The sequence below is a fragment of the Nicotiana tabacum genome, chromosome 6, assembly GCF_000715075.1.
Source record: "Nicotiana tabacum cultivar K326 chromosome 6, ASM71507v2, whole genome shotgun sequence".
NCBI lineage: Eukaryota > Viridiplantae > Streptophyta > Magnoliopsida > Solanales > Solanaceae > Nicotiana > Nicotiana tabacum.
This window is the reverse complement of record NC_134085.1, coordinates 111,382,008-111,407,980: the sequence shown is the minus strand read 5'-3', so window position 1 is coordinate 111,407,980 and position 25,973 is coordinate 111,382,008. Positions and strand designations below refer to the sequence as shown.

General features: G+C 39.5%; 1 protein-coding gene across 2 annotated transcripts; it reads right to left on the bottom strand.

Moving 5' to 3' along the window:
* Window positions 1–16,546: 16,546 nt before the first annotated feature.
* On the bottom strand, window positions 16,547–21,633 carry LOC107829077 (uncharacterized). 2 transcript variants are annotated; one of them, XM_075255158.1, is made up of 8 exons: window positions 21,228–21,633; window positions 19,642–19,781; window positions 19,419–19,518; window positions 19,097–19,195; window positions 18,420–18,767; window positions 17,745–17,837; window positions 17,427–17,633; window positions 16,547–17,162 (listed from the first exon to the last, which is right to left on the bottom strand). In XM_075255158.1, the coding sequence occupies exons 1-8, from the start codon at window positions 21,543–21,545 to the stop codon at window positions 16,899–16,901; spliced, it is 1,569 nt and encodes a 522-aa protein (XP_075111259.1). In that variant the 5' UTR covers window positions 21,546–21,633; the 3' UTR covers window positions 16,547–16,898. The 2 variants fall into 2 exon arrangements, with proteins under 2 accessions (XP_075111259.1, XP_075111260.1); XM_075255159.1 differs by lacking the exon at window positions 21,228–21,633 and adding an exon at window positions 19,903–20,151 and having other exon boundaries at window positions 19,419–19,532.
* Between the last annotated feature and the right edge of the window lie 4,340 nt (window positions 21,634–25,973).

The window sequence follows — 25,973 nt, the reverse complement described above, 5'->3', positions numbered from 1 at the left end:
TAAAACATCCCGGAACCTACCCGGAACTTCAAACCAATTATACCAACACATCCCATGACATTGTTCAAACTTGTTCAAAACTTCAAAATGCTCACAACAACATCAAATCACCAATTTAACATAGGATTCAAGCCTAAGAACTTCATGACTCTTAAATTATGCTTTCGATCAAAAAATCTATCAAATCTCGTCTGAATGACCTGAAATTTTGCACACACATCCCAAATGACACAACAAAACTACTGCAACTCTCGGAATTCCATTCCGACCCCTATATCAAAATCTCACCTATCAACCGGAAAGTGCCGAAATCTCGATTTCGCCAATCCAAGCCTAAACCTTTCACGGACTTCCAAAATACATTCCGATCACGCTCCTAAGTCCCAAATCACCTGACAGAGCTAACCAAATCATAAAAATTCCAATCCGAGATCATATACAAACAAGTCAAATATTGGTCAAACCTTTCAAATTTTATGCTTTCAACTGAGACTGTTCTTCCAAATTAAATTCTGATTAACCTGAAACCCAACATCAACGATTTACATAAGTCATATTGCATCACACGGGGCAAGTCATGCCCGAGAACTGGCGAGTGAAATGCAAAAGCTCAAAACGACCGGTCGGGTCGTTACATCCTCCCGCACTTAAACATACGTTCGTCCTCGAACGTGCCCAGAGTTGTTCCAAAAGCCAACCAATTGATGAATAACCTCACCATGCACATGCCCGGGGGTGATCCCATGTCACCCTATCTGACATAGGTTCGATAACACAATATAACTGAATTTTCACAATTCATCCTAGTCCATAAGCCATAGAACCACATTTCCTCTTCTGAAATCATTCACAAGATCAGAATCTCACATCTATTTTCCGAATAAGCCCAAACAAGCTGTAATCACCCATATATGCTATCTCCGGTGCAATCACATGATATACCACATAACTCAACACTTGTAGTGATAACTTCTAATTACAGCAGCTGCACACAACATCCACATACCGATAGAAAAACTCTTATCAACTAAAGTCTCATCCCAACACTTTCATATACCGCCAATGATCACTAAGACACGCGGTAAGCCATAACCATTTCCCAGATCAACCATTCAAGAAGCCACTCCTCCTTTGGCAAATACCACAACAAATTTCCAAGCCGAATCTCGATGTTATCCTTCCAACATGCTGTAATCGAATCCGTTCGTATTCATTAATGATCCCAACAATCTACTCTACTCCAACACACTACTCTGGTGACATGACACATCAATACAGGCCTAAGCCATAACTTGCATAATACGCGCACCAATAAGCAACGGTCCGAACATACTCAAATCATGAAAATGACTCAAATAAAAGAGTTGTACCTTAAGCTCACCAGTACCACCACAACACAAGACTGACCGTCTCGCATCATAGGAACAGAACACATGAATCTAACCCGCAAGGTCATACCTCCACATAACTTTGCTGCGATGCGCGATACTATCCAACACTACTCTACATGAACCACCTCAAGTCATTATGCTCGAAATCGACAACCACACACAATTTGATGTATGGAACCCAAGCAATCATTACACCCATAGTGAAACAAATAACATACACCACACACACCCGATAAGACATAACCGATATGCCGTTCACCGAGCAACACCCAATTACTCTTCCCACTCGACTTCCACTATGAAACCCCAATAGAACCGCACCATATGTGCCTATAACCAACAAATCATAACATCTCGCAACACAGAAAGGTAACTCATAGGCCTCCTCGGATTACTAATAAGCTTAATAACCGACGAATCAACACCTCTCTCAATAATACAATTCGGAGCCAACCAATCCGACTCAAGTTAGAACACACATCCACATTGGCTTGCCAACGAATTCCTTATCACAAAAAATCCTGGAGCTGCTCTTCAACTCCTTTAACTCTGCTGCCATATAATACGGTGCCCGGCATCAAATCAATATCGAAATCAACAACCTTGCCCGACGACATGCCCAGCCACAAGAAACATATCCGAAAAGTCCCTCACCACTGGAACTAAATCAATGGTAGGAGCTTCTGCACTGACATCTATCACGAAACCCGACAAAAAAATAATCTTTCCTAGCCACCTGTTGTGTCTTCAAAATATAAAACCACTCCACTAGGACATAATCTGTCGAACCTCGCCACTCAATCCGTGACATTTTCGGCATAGCCAACGGCGTCGCCTTAGCGTAATAGTCCAGAATGACACCACATAGAGATAAACAATCTGAACCCGATATCACATCCAAAATCTAATATACCAAGCAACAAAAGATCCGCTCGGGTCTCCAAATCCCGATAGTCACTAAACAGTGCCGATACACACGACTCACAATCACAACATAGCCTGACTATGAGAACTTCACGTCTCCAACTCAATATGGCCCATGAATCAACATATCTGGTCCCAATTCCGCCGTCCGAATAATACCACACCTCAAATACCCAATCATTCCACGAGAGAAAATCTAGAATTCCTCTATGCAACCAAGCAAACTCGAATATCAGCAGTCGATCTAACAAGAAAATGTCGCAATACTACCGAAGTATCATCAACTTAATCACATTGCCCTTTCTGAAACATATGCCCTAGTCAAATCACCCCAAATTAGCAATACCATTCCCTTAATCATCCGAAGACCCTTTCTCTAATTATCTGAAGCTCGTTCCTCTAATTATCTGAAACTGCCGCCACCTAAGATTTGTGACCTTCCTTTCAGAACTGAACTGTAACCTTACACACGCAAATCTCGATCCTCCACACATACCGCATATACCATACCATCCTAGGATAATCATGAGAACTTCATATCCCTTCCGAACCACAAGCAACTATGCACTCAACCAACCAAGAACTTTCCGTTGAGCCCAACCTGGAAGAAAATCACTATACAACCACGGTAGAAATCGACAAGAATTCTCCATTGATCCCATCTAGAAGAGAACCACTATACATCCCATGCTCATCATGCCAATAGGAAAACTATACCTCTCTAACTGTGGTAGAAACCATCTAGAACTCCCTCAATTCCTTTTGCACGACACTAACTCATCAGGACTGAATCCTTCTAACTCAACCGAGCTACGCATGTCACTAAAACCCAAAAGAATTGCTGCAAAACACCTGCAGATACTTGTTACTTCGAAAACACCCAAGGAACTAATCATATCCTTACCATACTGATCTAGCCTACTACCACGATATCCCATCTATTCGAGTTTCCCTATGATCTACCGTTAGCTTGACACTTATTCTTGCTACAATGCCATAATTCCTCAACCCAGACTCACCACGTGAGTCCGAAACATGAAACCACACTGTCTAAGGCTTATAAGCCGTTGAGTACTCTCTTAAATGTTTTCAAAAGCACCACGTTCAAAATACCTACCCCGAAAGGACTTCCTGTGAATCTGGAACCATTACCTTCCTAATACTGATATATAGAATCCCATAGTTAATGTAGAAAGTACCACAAGTCTTGACATTTTCCAAATGAAAACTCAGTTCCTAACCACATATACAACTTTAAAATACCCAATTACTACATGTAGAACCTTGAACACATTAGAACCATTCTCGAGAGTTATTCACTCTATTCAACTGCAATTAGTCTAATCAAATGAACCGAACAACCCGTGCCTCATTGGCACTCTGTCACCGCAGAATGTAACCTCATCCCAATACAACCAAGCAACTTCCTGCTCTATGCACCGAGCATTCTTGCCAATAACAACTCAAGACATCTCGTGATTCTCACACACCTATGAAGCATAATATAATCTTCGTCAAAATTTTCCTTTACTCGAGCCATCCTCAGTCTCAATTTTCGCAAGCCATAACTGATTCACCAGCGCGCCTCAAACTGGAACCAACATAGCACCTAACCGTGCAATCGCCTAATCAATAGCAGGATCCCCCACTTGGCTCGAAGCCATAGATCAGCACACACTCAATAATTCATAACAATTATACTCTATTGATGCCATGATACCATAGTGAGATTAAACTCAAATCATTTATAAGCCCGTGAAAACACAGTTCATCTAGAATTTTAACTCTTCTGCAAATCTCGCATTCCACTCGCGCAACAGTTACACCCACTCTCTAAGCGGCCCAATTTAAATTGCAACACATATCCTACACTCGCAAATGAGATCTTCTAACAAACACAAAAGGATCGCACAACCTCAGAACATTTCGCAGGAGACAACCCACCTGTTTTGCCTCTAACTAACATTTCTGTATACCTTCCACCGTCATAAACTGTACGCAGTCACTTAGTTTTTCTGAGTCTGAACTCATACCGCAACATGAAATTTACTTCACTCACAACTGGGAAACATGAAAAGATCCTTCATACGCCTATAACTCGGGGCTATACCTCGAATCAAGATGGAATTCAAGCACCTAATAGTTCTTTTATCCTCTATCAGATCTTCTCGTCGCTCCCAAATCATGTGGATACATCTCGCAGTACCAACATACTCATCACATAGTTATCCAGCCATCACTTCCACTAATAGGGACAATACCGAATATATACGTTCAAAAATACTTGCTCACACAATTATCACCTTGGTGCTCAAGTTATAGGCAAATATCTGGCCTCAAGTCCTCCAGACAGGCCCAACATCAACTCACAGAGATCACATCTCTCCCCTCGATCAGGAAATCACAAGCCATCGAGGCACATCTGATACTAAGCGATCATGCGCGCATACGAACGCGTGGAAGGAATTCAAGAGTTACTTTTCAAGCTGAATCAAGGACGCATGATTAGAATTCAAAAATGTGAAGTTTTCCTAAAGGTTCTGCAGCATCTCAAGGATAAATACAGACGTCTCCATACCGATCCGCGAGACTCTACTAAACCTGCTCATGACTTGTAAGACCTATGTAACCTAGACTCCGATATCAACTTGTCACAACCCTAACCCAAAACACGGTCGTGATGACGCCTCTTGTGAGGACAAGGCCAGCCAAACCAAAGCAGAACACCTCATTTAAACAGTTAAATACCATAAATAGTTCTAAAACATGATATAATAACCATAATTTGCGGAAGTAACGATAACAACAGAAGAAACCATCCCGACACAGCCCAAATCGGGGTGTTATAAGTCATGACCAACTAATAAATCCGGATACAGGTCTACTAGATACGAAATCCGATACAGAAGCTCAAGGACATGAAAATAGTAAGATAAGGGAGGCACGGGGCTGCGGACTCCAATAGCTACCTCGTAGTCTCCGAAAACACTACTTGGACTGGGAGGATCGGCACTCAGGAGCGGACTCTGCAATGCCTGAATCTGCACACAGGGTGCAGAGAGTAATGTGAGTACTCCGACTCAGTGAGTAATAATTATAAATAATGGCTGAAAGCATGAAAACATGTAAGGCACAAAGCAATTCTATATCAAAGTAGTAAAAATCACGTAAAGCAGTATATCAGTGAGGAAGTCAAGTGAAATCTCTTTAAATCAGGTAAAACAGGTAATTTGGCAGGTAAATAATGAGTAGAAATCTTCCCCTCGGGCACAATATCAATCACTCAGAACATATCAGCTCCTCAGGTTCACCCTCGTCACTAGAGCTCATTCTCAGCTCTCGACCCATGTATCTCTCATATAAAAAGTAATCAGAATAACCGTTGCGGCGTGCAGCCCGATCCGTACATCGCTGCGGCGTGCAGCCCGATCCGTAAATAGTAGACTGCGCTCACTGGGGGTGTGCAGACTCCGGAGGGGCTCCTACAGCCTAAGCACTATATTGTTGCGGCGTACAGCCCGATCCATATAAGTATTGTTGCGGTGTGCAGCCCGATCCATAACATATATAATATCCTCACCATTGGGTTCTCAACCCCTCTCAGTCATTAACCTCACAGCCTCTCGGGCACAATAATAGAAGATAGGGATCTCAGCCCACAAATTCCTCTCATTTAGGAATAGTATGACAAAATCGGCTCGAATCGTTTAAAACAGAGAGAAACATGACCGAGGATACGATTTTTAACAAATATAGTGAGGAAAATCAGTCAAAATCCCCGAAGGATTCAAATAGTTGGCACGAAGCCCAAATATGACAATTAGCCCCAAATCATGATGATAAAAAATAAGTTTCAGTCAAATACGTGGTAAAATCACCAGTCAGGACGGACCAAGTCTCAATCCCCAGAAGTAAAAGACCCTATGCTCATCATCCAGCGCATGTCTCACCTCAATATAGTACTACGATGTGCAATCTGGGGTCTCAAACCCTCAGGACATCATTTACAATCATTACTCACCTCGAACCGGCTAATTCCCTAGCTCGCGATTCCTTTTCCCCTCGAATTGGCCTCCACACGCGTCAAATCTATCCAAAATCAGAACGAATATGTCACAATATGCTAAGGGAACAAAGCCCAAGCGAAAACATTCAAAAATATCAAAAATACCGAAATTAGAAAAACCCAAACCCTGGGACCACGTCTCGAAATCAGGTAAAATTTACATTTTCAGAATCCTCATACCCTCACGAGTCTAACCATACCAAAATTATCCAATTCTGATACCATTTGGTCCTTCAAATTATTATTTTATATTTTTGAAAGGTTTCACAATTTTCTTCCCAAATTCCATGAATTAAATGATGAATTCAATGATAGATTCATGTACTCTAGCCAAATCTGAGTTAAAATCACTTACCCCGATGAATTTCTTGAAAAACCTTCGAAAAATTGCCAAAATCCGAGCTCTCTAGGTCAAAATATTAAATAAAACCCAAAACCTCAGCTTTCAGCCTCCGCGGTCCGCACAGAACCACCGCAGTCCGTGCAAAAGCACTGCGGTCCGCACAAAACCACCTCGGCCGCACAGGCTTCCTCTGCAGTGATAGGCTTTTGTATTTTGGCCATATCTTTTGCTAAAAATTTCCAGATTGTGATATCTTTACCTTTCTGGAAACTAGACACGAAGGGCTACAACTTTCGTTTTTGAATCATCTCAAAATTCCTTGTAGATCAAAAGATATGAGCTTCCGAAGTAGGACCAGCGGAATGTTCTTCACCACGGCCGCACACCATTTTGTGCGGTCCGCGCAACACCTACCGCGGCCGCACTTCATTTGTGCGGTCTGCACAGCACATACCGCAGCCTCACTCCTTTTTGTGTGGACTGCGGGTGAGTTTTAAGGCCTGCATCCCTTCTAGACCTGCTACAGCTATGATTTTCGGCCTAAAACATCCCAGAACCTAGCCGGAACTCCCGGAACATCAAACCAATTGTACCAACACATCCCATGACATCATTCAAACTTGTTCAAAACTTCGAAACGCTCACAAAAACATCAAATTATTAATTTATCATAGGATTCAAGCCTAAGAACTCCACGAACTCTTAAATTATGCTTTCGATCAAAATGTCTATCAAATCTCGTCCGAATGACCTGAAATTTTGCACACACATCCCAAATGACACAACGAAACTACTGCAACTCTCGGAATTCCATTTCGACCCCTATATCAAAATCTCACCTATCAAACGAAAAGCACTAAAATTTCGATTTCGCCAATCCAAGCCTAAACCTTCCACGGACTTCCAAAATGCATTCCGATCACGCTTTTGAGTCCCAAATCACCTAATGGAGCTAACCAAATCATAAACATTCCAATCCGAGATCATATACAAACAAGTCAAATATTGGTCAAACCTTTCAAATTTTAAGCTTTCAACTGAGACTGTTCTTCCAAATTAAATTCTGATTAACCTGAAACCCAACACCAACGATTTACATAAGTCATATTGCATCACACGGGGCAAGGCATGCCCGAGAATTAGCGAGCGAAATGCAAAAGCTCAAAACGACCGGTCGGGTAGTTACAGAATCTTGCATGAGGCTAAGCCCTGCCTCCTCATTTGCATAAGGCTAATCACTGCCTTTCCTTGCATGAGACTAAGAATTGTCTCGAATCTTGCGTGAGGCTAAGCCCTGCCTCCCTATTTGCATAAGGCTAAGCACTGCTTTTTCTCACGAGACTAAGCACTGTCTCGAATCTAGCATGAGGCTAAGCCCTACCTCCCCATTTGCATAAGGCTAAGCACTACCTTTCCTTGCATGAGACTAAGCACTGTCTCGAATCCTGCATGAGGCTAGGCCGTGCCTCCTCCTTCTGCATAAGGCTAAGCTCTGCCTTTCTTTGTCTAATGCTGAATGTTACACTATTTTACCTTTTCTGGGGCTGAGCTCTGTCCCGATCCTATGCAAGACTAAGCTCTGTCTTGTTTTGCTCATATGACCCATCATCATGTCTCTATCTAAAGGCATCATAGTCCGAAGGCATCATCCTCAGAGCCTGAAGACACCATGTCATGGCCTGAGGATCTCTTAATATTGCACATCATTATTCAAAGGCGTCATGGTTCAGAGGCACCATTCTCATGGCCCGAGAACATCATTTCATGGCCTCCGAATCCCCTATCTCATGATTCATGACCCAGGACGTCATGGTCTATGGATGTCATCCTCTCCGTCCAAAGACAACCTTCATGGTCCAAAGGGAATTTGCATCATGTTTAAATTCCCGCAGTAATCTATACACTTGCATGCATCTTGTTTTAAGTTTTTCTCAGGTAATTCTAGAGGTAACCATTCTTTGAACAGGAGCAACTTTCACTTTGGTTTCCGCTCATACTATTCACACCTTGCCATTATTTCAAACGTAACCAACTCCCATTAATTACCCGCTCTACTCTATGACCATTCAGATATTTTCCTTGTGGTACATATAAGACATCGTGAATTCACATTCATAACGTCATCCAATACTAGCCTACCTAAAAGAACCTTGCCGAAACACACGGCCGTTCCTATAACAATTCCATTGGTTTCGTTCACCGTTGGATCCAGAACTACACATGGCCTGATTCCCGTAAAAATAGGGATATGTAGGCAGCTAAAAAGCCAGAGTGTGACTTATATCTTTCAAATCACTTCATTCGGTCAAAATCAGTCATCATTTCTTTTTCCGACAACTTTTTCATCCTTCCCGGGTAAAGATGGGCAGCTGTTGATACCTAATTTTTCTCTCATATTTTAAATATACATATATACCTTCAAAGTAGTGCATATGCGTTATCACTTGATTTATAAACACATACAAGCATTTTTTATAATTTTCTATAATTTTAAAAGGTTTTTAAAATCAATCTATTCCTACATTTTATTATGTAAATATTCATTAATTGCATCACAAATTATTTTTATGATGATTTTATAATCTAATTTCATCATTCACACCCAGATCAGGTTTTAAATATTTTTAACATATTTATCATGAATACATTTGCATTTTAAAGGCTAAAATTGCACATTTTGCAATAATAGTCCATATATACTTATAATTACTTTATTTATGCAAAAAATAACTTTTTATATTTTTAAAGTGTTGAATAATTGTTATTAACCATTTTTATGCACAAATGATATTTTTGTTATTTATTTATTATTTTTTATAAATTATTTATTTAATAAATTGGGTATTTAAAATCTGGCCCCAATTTTTAGTTAAATTGCCGGACCTAAGCTAACCAAACCAACCCAACTACCCCCAGACCAACCACCTAAATATACTAGCCCAGTCCGCCCAGTCCACCCAGCCCAAACCAAATAACCCCTAACCCAATACCCGTTTTTACCGGACCTAAAACCCCTCCTTCAATCCCGGCCGTTGATCTCTCAAGATCAACGACCCTCATTCAATACCACCCTTTTAATTTAACTCCCTCAACCCTAATTCCCCATTATCCCCAAAATTCCACCCTTAAACTCTCTCCTCTCTTCCTCTTCTGAAACCCTAGCATCGTCACCCCAATCTCTCTTCGATTCCAACCGGATATGGAATCCATTGATGATCTTCTTACCTTATTAAGCCTCTCTCGCTATTGCCTACCCGATTATAGCATAACATAGTAGCTTGCCTAACATGGCATATTTGACATTGTTGAGTCAATTGTGGTTAGATACGAGTTGTTTGGAGGCGGATTCTAAGGGAAAGGCCCAGTAGAGCCCTGAGTTGACTGCGGAGTGAGGTAAGTGTTGAGTTTAACCTTGATTTGAGGGAATGAGGAACCCTCGGACTATGTGCTATGTGAATTTCATGTGTTGCGGCGTATATGCAAGGTGACGAGTGCTTATACACCACCGAATTACTTGTTTTCCCTGATTTTCTATTTTTCCTGTCCCTGCCTTAACTATTATGTGATCTAAGTAACTTTCATGATTTATTTGCTACTTGTTAGACATTGTTTCTCCTGTTAAAAATATTAGAGCTTTCCATGCTTTTATGATTCGTTGTTATTGCCTTAACTGACTTACTTGCACCTTTTAATTGTCCTTGACCGGACTTGTCTTGCCGTGTAATATTACATATGTGAGTCCTCAATTTGGTACGAAGCTTCCTTTCTGATTCAGCTTCATATTCGTCACTCGTAGAGGTTCTTGTGATTTGAGTTATTGATTTGCTTGTACGTATTGAATATTGATACTAATATAGTGGGAACGGGTTACACGCCACAACAGGTGAAATAAGTGTGGATTGATACGGTGAAATAAGGGAAAATTATGATGTTGATTTTGTTATATGGTGGGGTTAGGTTGTGTGTCGTAACATATATATTTATTTATGATTGTTGATAGTGTTACAGTGTAACAAGGAAGGATTGTGTTGTACGGTGGAATCAGGTTGCGCGCCGCAACAATCTATGTGTTTCTATTTCATTGAGTTTTGTTGGTTTTTCGGTATTCTCCATACGAAACTCTAAGTATTGGTAATTCTGATCGTCGCTAGTTTCTCTTCGAGGATTTAACTATTATCTTCAGTTAACTGCTTTATTTCGTTCTATATTTTCCTTTCCTAATTTTATTTTGTATTGCGTACAAGTTATAGTGTAGGTGACCCGCCTTAGCCTCATCACTACTTCATCGAGGTTAGGCTTGGCACTTACAGAGTACATGGGGTCGATTGTACTCATACTACACTCTGCACTTCTTGTGTAGATTTTGGAGTCGGTCCCAGTGGCGGTTATTAGCATGCTTGGGTTGGCTAGCTTGCGGAGACTTGAGGTACAACTTCTCAGCGCTCGCAGCTCTTAGAGTCCTCTTTCCTTTTATTAGCTGTGTTTTTTTCCTCAGACAACTTTATGTTTTATTTAGACCCTTATTTGTACTATTCTAGCAGCTCGTGCACTTGTGACACCAGGTCCAGAGTTGTATTAAATATTGCAGTTGTTATGGTTTTCCGTATTTTCACTTTAGACTATTACAATTATTTTAGTTCTTTCTATCATTTAATTTGAACTGTTGAAAATGGATAAATTGTTCTAACGTTGGCTTGCCTAGAAAGTGAAATGTTAGGCGCCATCACGGTCCCGAAAGTGGGAATTTCGGATCGTGACAGTACCCGGAATAAGCCTCAAGGAAACTCATCAACTCGTGCTCGGGTGTCGCATCAGTCATTTGATCAATGTTTGGCAAAGGAAACGAGTCTTTTGGGCACGCCTTATTCAGATCCTTATAATCTACGCATATGAGAAATTTATTATTCCTTTTTGGAACTATTACTACGTTAGCTAGCTAGTCGAGATTCTTTACCTTCCGGATTGAACCGATATCAAGCAATCGAGTTACCTCTTCTTTGACAAACCTATTTCTGACCTCGGTAATAGGGCATTTCTTCTACCTTATCGGGGGGAAGTTGTGATCTAGGCTATACTTGAGCACGGCCACCTCTGACGGAATACCTGTCATATCTGTATGCAACTACACAAAACAATCAACGATAAATTTAAGAAATTCTTCAAAATCTGGCCTGAGCTCGGGGTTTAATCGTGTCCCTAAGTGGAATTTCCTCTCTTAAAACTTCTCGAACAATGGGACTTGTTCGAGTTCTTCCGCTATGGATTTGGTTGCGTCCGTTTCTTCTGGTACTTGGAAATATCTTGGTACCTGATAGGATTTCGAAGACTCCTCCCCATTGTCGACTTCGTTCGGCTCAAGAGTAGGAGTCGGTTCCTATAACTGCTATGTCGCATGTTCCTTCCCTTTACTATTAGAAACCGAGATTGCATTCATCTCCCTTGCCGCTGGTTGATCTCCTCTTATTTGTTTAATTTCCTCTGGAGTTGGAAATTTCAGGAGTTGATGGTATGTTGATGGCACAGCCTTTATCTCGTGTAGCCATGGCCTTCCAAGAATAATGCTATAGCCCATGTAGTCGTCTACTACTTCAAACAAGGTCGTCTTCATGACCCCTTCAGCATTTGTGGGCAGCAGGATCTCCTTGCGGGTTGTCACACTAGCTAAGCTGAACCCGGCGAGGAGCTTTGTGTCCGGAATGATGCTTCCAGTTAGCTTGGCTTGCTCCAGCACTCTCCATTGAATAATATTAGCTGAACTTCCTGGGTCCACCAAAACACGTTTAATTTTAAAATCTAAAACATTAAGAGAAATTACCAAGGCATAGTGTGTGCTAGTAGGAGTCCATCGGCATCATCCTCGATGACTTCCCTGAACCTCTTGCTATGGGTCATAGATACCTTTGTCTTTTTTGCTACCGAAAAGGTTACACAATTAGTCTCGTTGCCCCCGAAAATCATGTTGATCTTTAGACGAGGAGGATCTTCTCCCGTCTTTGAGGGCTCCGTGTTTTCTCGGTTGCGACTGTAGTTATTTTTAGTCCAATCGTTTAAGAACTCTTTGAGATGGCCGTTTTTCAGCAATATTGCCATCTCCTCACGCAGATGTCGGCAATCCCCAGTCTAGTGACCGTTAGTCCCATAATACACATACCATAGATTAGGATCCTTCTGACAGAGATCGGATCTCATCGGCCTCGGGAATCGTGCTTCCTTAAATGTTCCTCATTGTCGTTACCGGTTCTACCACGCTAATATTGAAATTATACTAGGACAATCTGGGGTAGGTGCAATCCCGGGAGCTTGTCGTCTCTTTGTCTTGCAATGATTTGTTATTCCGGCCATGGTTAACTCTCCTATCGGTAGCGAACCTGTTTGCCAACCGGAAACCTCTGTCGCATCCATCGGCCCTTTCGAATGGCAAAAATCGACCTTTAGAAGATAGTCGATCTGCGCTGAAATCATCATTTAACTTTTCCTTATTCTTCTCTAGGTCCTGACCCTTGGTTGATGTCGGGAAACCGAGTTGGTCATCCTCTATTCTTATCTTCGATTCGTAGCGTTTGTGGGCATCTTGCCATGTTGTTTCCTGGAACTCGAGCAGAGTTTCTTTCATTTTTTGGGAAGCATCAGAGCTCCTCGGATTCAGCCCCTTAGTAAATGCCTCAGCTGATTAATTCATCTGGCACGACCGGTAGCAGCATCCTTTCCTTCTGAAATCTGGTCACAAACTCCCGCAGCAACTAAAACTCTTCTTGTGCAATTCTGAATATGTCGGCCTTTTGGTCATGTACCTTCCTGGCCCTGGCATGGGCCTTGATAAAAGAATCTGCGAGCATCTCGAAGGAATCTATTAAGTACTCAGGTAGAAGTGAATATCATGTCAGGGCCCCCTTTGTGAGGGTTTCTCTAAACTTCATCAGCAAGACCGACTCAATCTCGTGCGGAGCTAAGTCGTTTCCTTTCACCGCCATTGTGTAAGTGATCCGAAGTCCCATCATATTTCGGCACGTCTAGCATTTTGAACCGCTTCATGATTAACTCTAGTGTCGCGCTTAGTTTGAACGGCAACTAGGTGTATTTCTTTGAGTCCGGTCCTTTATTGGTGTTGCGCCCAGAATTTGATCCATTTAGGCATTTATTTACCTCATAAACCGCATGAGTTCAGTTTTAAAGGGATCATTCTCATTGTTATTACCAGATCCGCTACCATTCCCCCCGGTTCTGTTAAAGCCGATTTGGCCTCTCGGGGTGTTGTTATCGACCTTTTATGCTGTTTGGTTTGCGGGAGCACCAGGAGGAAGTGGACCTCTTCCATTCACATTGTTAGAAGCACCCGACAACGCTTGCCTCAACTCTGTCATGGCCTGATCTTGTCGTGTGAGATGGCCCATTATAGCCTTTTGTTGCTCCCTGAGGATTCTCACCGTTTCCACAACATGCTCGTCCTCAGCATCATTAAGAGTTTCCTCCCTAACATGTCATGGATATTGCCCGCCATGGACCGGCATGGCTACGTCCTCCTCGTTGCGGGTATCACTGATCGAATCTTCATGTCGAGAAGTATTTCCTTGTGCCTCAACGTTGTGTATAATGTTGACATCGTTATCTGCCATTTTTTACGATTTTTCGGTAAGAAATAAGAATTAAACATATTAGTAATAGATGCAAAGATCAACTCAATTACGCAACTGTCTAAGCCCCATGGTGGGCGCTAAACTGTTTACCCGTAAAACGATACAGTTGAATTTGTAACATTGTTTTATAGACAAGCGAATCGATTTGATCCTAAAAATAATAAATAAATTAAATAAAATACAAGACTCAGCGTTGAAATCGAGATAAGACATCAAATAGATTTGTTCTGAGAGAAGAGCTTCTGAAGGCAGTAATAAGAATATCAATAGACAAGAAATAAATTATTATTGAGCTTTTGAATAATATGTAGCATAGATTTGTCAGAAAATTCGTGTCCTTACAATGGCTGTTGAAGTCACTATTTATAGCTGCACCTACGGTACAAGATCCCAGGATCAAGCCCCTCTTAAATGACAATTATGGGAGACATTGATTAATGTGTAACGGCACGCTATGAATGCCAAAATTCTTTATAACGAATTGGGTATTTAATACTGAATAATATTCCTCATTGAATGTCATCGAGTGGCAAACATTCGTTTGTCTTCATTAGCAACATTCTCTTCGGGATCTTTCCGGTGCCAACCAAAGATGCTATCCCGGTCTTGGTTTCTACTTGCTTTGCTTTTCGTCTGTCACCGGTTCCACACGTCGCTCTACTATTCGAGTATTTAATACAAACCGATTTTACCCCATACACTAGCTAGTTTGCTTTTGCCTGCTGAACAATTAATGTCCCCTTTAAGAAAAAGGAGGGGAAAAAATGCAAACCTGTGAACTATGATCAACCTCACGTCTGGAGAAAACTTAAGGAAATAAAACAAAATAACGCAAAATTGAAAATTAAGATAGATGGTTAATAAATTAAAGGTGTCGTATGGTGGGACAATTGAACTAACTTGGCGTCATTGACGACGAGAATTGCTGATCCTAGTTAAGCAGCTGATTATAAGTTGTATAAACATCAAAAGAAAATGGCTAATATTTTATAAACATCAACAGAAATGATGAGTATATTTTGATTAAATTGAAGAATAATTTTCAGCAACTTTACTCCACAGAAGGGAAGGTATAATTAATTAGACGGCAATGCATCTGCTTATACCAATAAAGGGAAAATTGACACAACAATTTTTCTCTTAATAGCCTTTTGTTTTTCAGTTGAACTACTTCCAAACAAGATCCCAATATACAATAACCTCGAAAAGTTCACTTTACATATAGTATCCAGGTGCTACTACTGAAGGATAGCCAAGACGGAACATATTCACCACCTTTCAGAATATCTGTCGAAAATTAATTAAATAAAAGACAAGCATCCTTTGGAAACCAAAATGCAGCTTACTCGTTTGGAGTAATTATACAGTTGATTTGACCAGCAAGGGCTGCACTCCAACCTATCGAAGTGAGATTGTTTCATTATTTAGCAGCTTAATCAATTATGACTATGAATTCCTTCTTCTTTTTTTTCAATTTTTTTTTATACATATGAGGGAGGGGAGGGAAAATGGGAGGGAATTACAAGGTGGAAAATCAAACCATTAAGAATTCACTATGTCTATATCCGTGTTAAATTAGTTTAAAGATTTCAAACCTAGATCATTTATAGCTCCTTATCTTTAATTAATCCTTAATTTTAAAATTATCTTTTAATAAGAACATGTGATAAGGTGGATAGTCTTCACCAAGCTCGCATAGTTGTTAACTCACAGAACGTGCGTTTACTGATTAAGACTCTGGTTGGTGTATAAAGCACGTATTTTATAGACTCGGCACTTAACTTGCCTAATTAGTAGTAACAAGTTCACCTCTCGCCTTTCTCTTTCTCTTCTTTATTTCATGTGACATACAATGGTAAGGATGACAACAGTCCCAACTCATGGGAAATGTAAGGCCCATTACCATCAGCCATATGCAACTTGGCACAGATGAAGCCCATGATCATTCCCCCCATATTTGATCATCTAAATTGGTGAGGTTCGAACGCAGCTTTCCCAATAATCCCAAGCTTCTGTCTGAACATACCAGCCCAAGCAGCCTGATTCTTACCGGGAAAATAACAGTAATGTCAATAAATGGGGGAGAAGACTGCCGCTGTGATCATAATAATGGTGCAATGACTTGGCTGAAATTCAGCTGCACGAGCGACTCTGCAAAGTAAATCGCCATGATGAACATTGATTCTCAGGGGATCAAAAATGGATTAATTATGATGTCAAACTAAGTTGTATCAACTTCAACAGTTAAACACAACTATTGTATAGTTACTATACCATCCATGACAGTCAAAGCAGGAACTAAACTAGCTACATTTATTTACAAGATCAGATCAGATTTTGTATCTCATCAGAACTACTAGCTTTCACCTACATACAATGAGAACTTTATGCCATGTATCAATTATGTAAAGAAGGGGAAAGAATCAAACTTGATCAAAATTCTAGTTTAATCGAAATGAGCATGGAATAACTGCCTGATAACCAATAAATGGTATAATGAATAGGAAAAACATAGCTTGGCCTGAGCGTCAAAAAGTTGCTCAAAGTCCTGGAATTGATTCAAGATTGTATTTCTCTGCAGTTAAAGTTTCAGTCTCTCGGTTATCTGGCACTTTTGGCTCCTTCATGGCATCGAGAGTGTGTAGATATGTATAAGAGGCACTTCTATTTGACGGAGGAGTAGGATTGCTGATTCTGCTAGCAAGGAAGCGGCGGATCAGGCCCCTGAGGAAGGGAGCCATGGTGTCTGGTTCATGCTCCAAGTAGTACATAATACCACCCATACAGGCACAAAACAAGGGCACCTGTATAACAATCAGACACCGCATATTTGCTTGAGAAGTTTCATTTCATGAAATTTTAATATTTGAAAAAACTGTACTTTCAGAGAAACCCAATATTTCATGAACAAACTTCCCGTAAGTAGTTCAATTCTTTCAATGTTTATCCAGGATATATGCTTAAATTTATACAAGTAAGCTATTAAAGTAGTCATAAACTCTGAGCAAATTTTATGAGTGGTTTAACACCGCAAAGCACCAAATTGCATTAAAGGTGAAACAAGATACCTCTGCATTCTTGATAGCCGGAAGCAAATGGCGATTCACTAGTATATACCATAAAGAATCTGCAGCTCGAGGAAGAACATATAAGGCAAGTTCGCCACGTCTAGCTTTCTTCTCCAGCAACACAGAGAGGCCTGAGAGTGCCCCAGCTACCCAATATACAAGCTTATGGTCCTTTGACGCCACCTTCCGGTGGGAACATATGGCAGCCTTTTATTGAGATAGAGAAGTTAATCAGTAAAGCTAAGCGACTCAACCAGCGGCATCACAAAAAGAGCCCAAGGACTACCAGAGGTATGAGGCATCAAGAACATAAACTACCTGAAAGATTCCAACAAAAGCGGACAAGAAGGTTGTTGAACGAACAGCCCCTGTAAGAGCATACCAACAGGTGCGCGTAGGAGCATCCATAAACTGGGATAACATTAAAATAAGATCAGCAAGTTTTCAAAAGAATTACTTTAGTAGCAATTCTACTACTCTAGGTAACAATAACATAACTTAAAGTGTAGACCTTCGTAATTGTTCATCACATGGTCCTCGTAATACTGCTATATACTGGACCCAGGCAACTTAAAAAACACAAGGCAAGTACTACAGAATTGATAAAAACATACTTCAACTACCAGAGACAAAGTTTCCTTTCTTTTTTCTCTTGTTCTTTTCCTTTTTTTTTCTTCTTGTTTCTCTAGTGTATAAAGTATAAACTTTGTCTTTTCTTTTTCATTTTCCTTTTTATTTTATTTTATCTTCTTTTTTTTTTTTTTTTGGGGGGGGGGGGGGGGGTCTTCTTAGTCAAAATATAGCTTGAATAATTCATATTTATCCATGTAACTGCATTTGACCACTACAAAGTCCAACATATATAGCAAGGAAAACACAATCTTGTGGGTCTATGATGATCCCATTTTGTTTAACAGAAGTACCAGCAGCTCAGCTATATGATTTAACAAGAAATCAAAGCAGAAAGATAGGAGTAACAGAGACCAATATTACCTTCTGCAAGCGTAGAACGACAAAGGGCACAAAAGTCAAAGAGAAGTAAAGAGGAAATGTCTTCCGGAAAGTAGCTGCTGCTGCATTAGCATTATGAACTAAGCAAGAGTTGGTGCCTGGATGAATTACAGAACACGGGATAATAGATGGAAATTCTTCCAACTTCATAGTGTTAGAACCCTTTGCTTTGGATAAATAAGCATGTAATGAAGCAACATCAACTGGAGAGCCTCTGCAGCAATCCTTAACGGCTTTGTAGACAGGTGCTGCAACTGGCCCAGTCTTCTGAATGAAATCTTTATATGCTTTTGGAAGACTCTCAGGACGCATTATGAAGGAATACATGACCTGCAAAACATTTTATTAAGAACAAAACTAGATTTGTGACAACTTTGTCCGGATGTAAAAGAGAACAAGTTATCTAGCATCATTAGTATCATATGAGAAGTTCAATCTCCTATGCATATTTAAATGATCTTTAAAAAAAAGGAAAAAAGAAGAAAGTACAGAAGAAGAAGTTCAATCTCCTAGTGTTTAAAATTGGATATTTGAACATTTATGATATCCCAGCCACCCCCTTCCAGTCCACCAAACTAAGGTAAGTACAAGGAATTTGAAACAAGGGTAATAAAGGCTCTTAAACATTTGCCAAAAAGGTTAAGCACCATGTAAATTACCTGGGCACATGCCAATGCAAAGAGTAAAGAATCTCCGTGACTCCAGTGACTTCCCCACAGATGAAACCGGTTCTTGGTTTTGGCAGAATTATATGCACACTGACCATATGTAAAGTCATCAAAATAGGAGCCAGTAGAAAAACACAAAAGGAAGACTTCAAGTAATAGGAGTAACTAGTAGTAGCAGCTTTTATCTGTATTCATTTGTTTTCCCTTTCCTTTTTTGTGTTTCGCTTGTTCTTTTTTTCTTATTTTGGCCCGGTGTGTGTGTTGGTTTTTTTTTTGGTGGGGGGGGGGGGGGGGGGGCAAGGCATGCAATTACCTGTGCTAGCCTTGCCAAAAGATACAAGGCAAGCGTTCTCCGCCTGTTGGAATCATCTAATGCTAATATAGCCAGACCTGCCACTGAACCTGCTAAAATTCTGCCCATCATCCCCTTTAGACAAGTCAAATATATCGGATAGGATATCAAGCATCAAAAGCTTCTCAAAGCAACAGCAACGAAACGTAAGTCAAAACTTTTAAGTTCAGCATTCTACACTTACGCATTTAGGGGTGTCTCTTTTCTCCTCAGCTTTCTCAGCAAGCATCTCAGAGCATGATAGGAACCAGTAAATCCCCCAAAGAGCAAACCAATTCGACATGCTTCCTCTCTTACAATTAGATCTTTTTCGGAGACAAGTTGCTGCAGAAACACAAGGATTGTAAAATGCACAGAACAAAAAAATGAACCCTCTCATGTATTCATAGATGAGACCACTGACGGGCGGATGGACAAACAGATGAACAGACAGAAATCCGCATACATGTACTCTGAAATTGTTTTATCCTCCTTCCAGAAAATCTTCTTTTACTTCTTCGCTCAGGATCTTGCGAGTTGTGCATTTGGGGTGGGGGAGGAGGTAGTTCAAAGATCTGAATAACCTCCATTCAGCATTTATGCCCCAGTGTAATTGCTAAATTATTTCACTAAACTTCCTGAGGTTAGAAACTACAAGAAAACTTATCAAGAGGCCCCTTCAACCTTCCAATGCTTATCAATCACAGTAATTTATACAACAACCCAGTGTAATCCCACAAGTGGGGAATCACAGTAATTTATAGAGTTTTAAAAAAAATAAACCCCTGAATTAAGAATAATCTGCAGCATGAAATATTAGACCAACTTGAAATATGTTTTCTCCTAAAACAATTGTTGTGGGCAGCGCACAAAGTGTACTCGATCGGTAAATATATTTCACCACTAAAGAGTAAATTAATTGACATTGAGCTACAAGCACAAGGAACATACATTGGGACAAAGGTAAAATTGGGTTTAAAGAGTGATCGGAAGAAAACCCCACATGATTCACCATTGACAGAAAGAAAAAATGACCTTTATCCTAAAAAGATAAAAAGAGAAAGGAAAGGGGGAGGGTAAGCAAAACCTGCGGGCACACATGTATGTGTGCCACACGAGCACGCACACAGAAAGTAAATCGTTTTACTCTTTAATCTTTGATTGACTAAATATCCTTAAGGCCAAGCGTTTTGCTAAACCCACATGTCCCAGTAGCTGATGAAACACAATACATAACTGCCAGAACAAAGTCATAAACCACTTGGAGAATAATCATCTAGTATGGTACTCCAGGGCACTAAAGAACCAACATATCCTGTCTCGGAATTGATAACCATTCCATCAATTTATCAATCAATCAACTAAGGCTCAATCCAGAAATATCGAGGAATTCATAACCATTCTATCTATTCAGACCTGGAGTCAATATTCCTCAAGTGCTGAAATAAATTAAAAAAAACATATAGAACGCAAAGCTAAGTAGGACGTGGATGCTTATAGGCCGAAATGCCCTTCCTCTCCATGAACTATATCATGTATTTCCCAAAATTATTTCATTCAAATTTCATAAAAACTTAAGCAATTTCAGAAATAAAATATAAAACCTAAAACAAATTTCATCAGAATAGAAGCAATTTCAGAAATGTAACACAGTTGAGATCAGTAAAAGGCAAAATGAAAGAAAAACCAAAGAATCATCAATCAAACAATTGATAAAATTAATCTAACGTACGTATTTGAGAAATGCAGAAGTAGACAGATAAATAAACAGAGTTTCAGAATTTATAGAACCTTGAGATCAAGTAGGGAGGAATAGGATTGGCCGCGAGCCAGCTTAAAAGCGCGGAGGAGAATTCCGATGCCAACGCGCACACCGTAAGAGAGAAGAAAACTTTGGCAAACGTTGCCGATAGCGTTGGCAACACAGGATTCGTCGGCATGGTCACAGGGCGGGTATAAACCCCGGGCACGACGTTGCCGGCGCTGAAGCTCTTCAATTGCCTCTCTCAAGCGTTCCTCCGCCTCACGAAGACGGCGCTCGGCGGAGACACCACTGTCACTGGAGTCGTTAGGTAACTGCGGCGGGGAAGAAGAGGACAGAGGATGCATTTTACGGAGAGGGCGATTGATGAGGGTTCTCGCATCTAGAGAAAGAAACGAGTTGATTTCCGCTACTTTTTTCTCTTCGAAAGGTGTGCAGCTATTGAACAATTTTATATTGATGATGTAATAATTCGAATTATTGTAATCTCTTTGTCCCATTTTAGGTTAGGACTAATGTGTTTGTTTTGGTCATAAAATGTAAGAAATTAAAATCGTCCACTATAAGAATTCTTACTTTATTTTTAGGCTAAGCTCATATCATTACCATGCTACTCTCAGTGGACCATTGTGCTTGTACTCTATATTCAATGAGTATTAATATTTTGCAAAACTCACATAAATATTGCTCTCTCTCTTCTAATTCATGTGAACCTATTTACTTTTTGGTTTGTTTCAAAAAGAATGATCTCTTTTTAAATTTGGCAACAATTTAGCTTAAACTTACAATTCTACTCTTAAAGAGAAACTTTTATAACCACACAAATACTCTGGGCACCTTTTTGACTTGTTTAGAACCACAAATTCCAAAAGTTTTCATTTTTTCTTAAATTTCATGTCCAGTCACACAGGTTCACATAAATTGCAACGGATGGAGTATATAAAAATATGTTTGAGTTATAAATAAAAATGTAAATTCCTGAAAATGATAAGGATCGATCCTAAAGTTAACTCAATAAAGGAAGAAACTGAAAATAGAAGTTATTGTTATAAAATAAAAGCAATGCAGTAAAATGTAAACAAGAAGAGATAGAGAGAATGGAGAAGTGTTTTCTTCTTTCACTTTGGTATAATTTTTCATTGCAATTATATGGCCTTTTATAAGCATAAAAAGTAAAGATGATGGACATAAAATAAGAAATTTAATCTTTAAGTTATTCACAACATGGGCATCCAATGTAGCATCCAATGTAGTATCCAATGTAATATCCAAAGTAGTATCCAATGTACAAACTATTCATAACACTCCCCCTTGGATGTCCATGTAAGATAATGTACCTCATTAAAAACTTACAAAAAAAATATTGGGATGTACATAGTTATTTATAATATGCATTGCTTGCTGCCTCATTAAAAACCTTACAAGGAAAACCCAGTGGGACAAAACCTTGGTTAAGGAAAAGAGTGCAGCGTGTAGTTATTCCCCCTGATGAAAAATCACTTAATGTCTCAAAGACGACGCATTCCAATCTTATATATCAGCTTTTCAAATATTGAGGTTGGTAATGCCTTAGTGAACAGATCAGCCAAATTATCACTTGAACGAACTTGTTGTACATCTATTTCACCATTCTTCTGAATATTATGAGTGAAAAAGAATTTCGGTGAAATGTGTTTTGTTCTATCTCCTTTGATATATCCTCCTTTCAATTGAGCTATGCATACAGCATTGTCTTCATACAATATTGTTGGAATATTCTCTTTCGAAGAAAGACCACATGTTTGCTGAATGTGTTGAGTTATAGATCTTAACCAAACGCATTCTCGACTTGCTTCGTGAATGGCTATTATCTCTGCATGATTTGAAGAAGTAGCAACCATAGTTTGTTTTGTCGAACGCCATGATATGGCTGTACCTCCACTTGTAAATAAATAGCCTGTCTGAGATCGACCTTTGTGTGGATCAGACAAATATCCTGCATCTGCATAACCAATCAATGATGGTTTGGATTCATTTGAATAAAATAAACCCATATCAATGGTCCCTTGGAGGTATCTGAATATATGTTTAATATCATTCCGGTGTCTTTGTATTGGCGAAGTACTAAATCTTGCCAATAAGCTTACTGAGAAAGCTATATCTGGTCGGGAATTATTGGCAAGATACATTAATGCCCCAATTGCACTAAGATATGGTACTTCGGCACCAAGAATCTCTTCATCATTTTCATGAGGTCGGAATGGATCTTTCTTTATATCAAGTGATCTCACAACCATCGGGGTACTCAATGGATGTGCTTTATCCATATAGAATCGCTTTAAAATCTTTTCGGTGTATGTCGATTGATGGACAAATATTCCATCTTTCATATACTCAATTTGTAGACCAAGACAAAATTTTGTCTTTCCAAGATCTTTCATTTCAAATTCTTTCTTCAAACAGTCTACTGTTTTTGGAAGCTCCCAGGAGTTCCAATGATATTTAAATCATCAACATACACGACGATTATAACAAATTCAGATCCAAACCTTTTTATAAAGACACAGGGACAAATTGGATAATTCTTGTACCCTTCTTTCAACAGGTATTCACTCAGGCGATTGTACCACATACGTCCTGATTGTTTCAATCCGTATAAAGATTTCTGAAGCTTTATTGAACAAGTTTCTCGAAAAATTTTATATGCTTCTGGCACTTTAAATCCCCCAGGTACTTTCATAAAAATTTCGTTATCTAATGATCCATACAAATAAGCTGTAACAACATCCATTAGATGCATATCAAGTTTTTCTTGTACTACCATATTTATGAGATACCTGAAGGTGATGGCATCCACTACAGGAGAATATGTCTACATATAATCAATTCCAGGCCTTTGGGAAAACCCTTGTGCCACAAGTCGTGCTTTATATCTAACGACTTCATTTTTATCATTTCGTTTTTGCACAAAAACCCATTTATACCCTACTGGCTTTATGCCTTCAGGTGTTCGAACTATGGGTCCGAAGACTTCACGTTTTCCAAGTGAAGTTAACTCTGCCTGGATAGCGTCTTTCCATTTTGGCCAATCATTTCTCTGTCTACATTCATTGACAGATTTTGGTTCAAGATCCTCATCTTGTTGTATTATTGCAACAACAACATTATAAGCAAAAATGTTATCGATAACAATATTATTTCGGTTCCATCTTTTCCCGGTTGAGACGTAACTTATTGATATCTCTTCATTTTTATTATTTTTAGGTACCTGGACCTCCCCTAAGGTCTTATCATTTGGTACGTCTTGGGGCTCTTCTTGAGCCACTACCTCTGTGTTATGTTCACCTTGATCACTTGCTCCTTTTCTTCTTCGAGAATTTTTATCTTTAGAACCGATTGGTCTACCACGTTTCAAGCATGGCTTAGACTCATTTGCTTTAATTAATTGTTCTGTCGGGATATCAACTCGAATTGGAGCATTAGCAGCTGGAATATGTGACTTAGTCACCCTTGGTAGGTTAGTGAATGCATCTGGCAATTGATTTGCAATATTTTGTAAATGAATAATCTTTTGAACCTCTTGTTCACATTGATTTGTTCGAGGATCTAAATGAAACAGTGATAATGTATTCTAATCTATCTTCTTTTTCAGCTGCTTATTTTCTCCCCCTAATGTTGGATATACTGATTCATTAAAATGGCAATCAGAAAATCTTGCCGTAAATAAATCTTCAGTCATCGGTTCTAGATATTTTATAATAGAAGGAGATTCATATCCAACATATATCCCCAACCTTCTTTGAGGACCCATCTTTGTGCGTTGTGGTGGAGCAATTGGAACATATATCGCACAACCAAAGATCCTAAGATGGGAAATATTTGGCTTCTGACCAAAAGCCAATTGCAATGGAGAGACTTTATGATAACTTGTGGGCCTTATCCGCACAAGTGCTGCTGCGTGCAAAATAGCATGACCCCATACTGAAATGAGAAGTTTTGTTCTCATAAGCATTAGTCTAGCAATTAATTGGAGGCGTTTGATCAATGATTCTGCTAGACCATTTTGTGTATGAACATGAGCAACCGGATGCTCAATTGTTATCCCAGTTGAAATACAATAATCATTAAAGGCTTGGGATGTAAATTCACCGGCATTATCAAGACGAATTGTCTTAATTGCATAATCTGGAAATTGTGCTCTTAGCTTTATTATTTGAGCCAACAATCTCGCAAATGCCATATTGCGAGTTGATAGTAAGCACACATGTGGCCATCTTGTAGATGCATCTACCAAAACCGTATAATATTTGAATGGTCCACATGGAGGGTGAATGGGCCCATATATATCACCCTGTATACGTTCCAGAAATGCAGGGGATTCCATCCTAACTTTAATAGTTGATGGTCTAATAATTAATTTTCCTTGAGAACACGCAGCACAAGAGAATTCCTTAAATTGAAGAATCTTTTGATTCTTCATTGCATGTCCATGTGAATTCTCAATTATTTTACGCATCATATTAAAACCAGGATGGCCCAACCGGTCATGCCAAATAATAAAATTATCTTGATTAGTAAACTTCTTGTTTACTACGGCATGTGTTTCAATCCTGCTAATACTTGTGTAGTATAAGCTGGAGGAAAGAGCAGGTAACATTTCAAGACATATTTTTTACCGGACTTATTGTAGTAATATAAAGATATTCAATCTTTTCATCGTTTGTAGTCTCAATATGATAGCCATTTTGGCGAATATCTTTGAAACTTAATAAGTTTCTTTGAGATTTACTACAATA

Excerpts from the sequence above, each read along its gene's own strand:
- LOC107829077 (XM_075255158.1), bottom strand. The coding sequence starts at position 21,545 with ATGCATCCTCTGTCCTCTTCTTCCCCGCCGCAGTTACCTAACGACTCC. Across the intron at positions 19,782-21,227 it reads CCTCCCTACTTGATCTCAAG|CAACTTGTCTCCGAAAAAGA; the intron begins GTTCTATAAATT and ends GTGTTTCTGCAG. Across the intron at positions 17,634-17,744 it reads CTTTTGTTGGAATCTTTCAG|GCTGCCATATGTTCCCACCG; the intron begins GTAGTTTATGTT and ends TCTCAATAAAAG.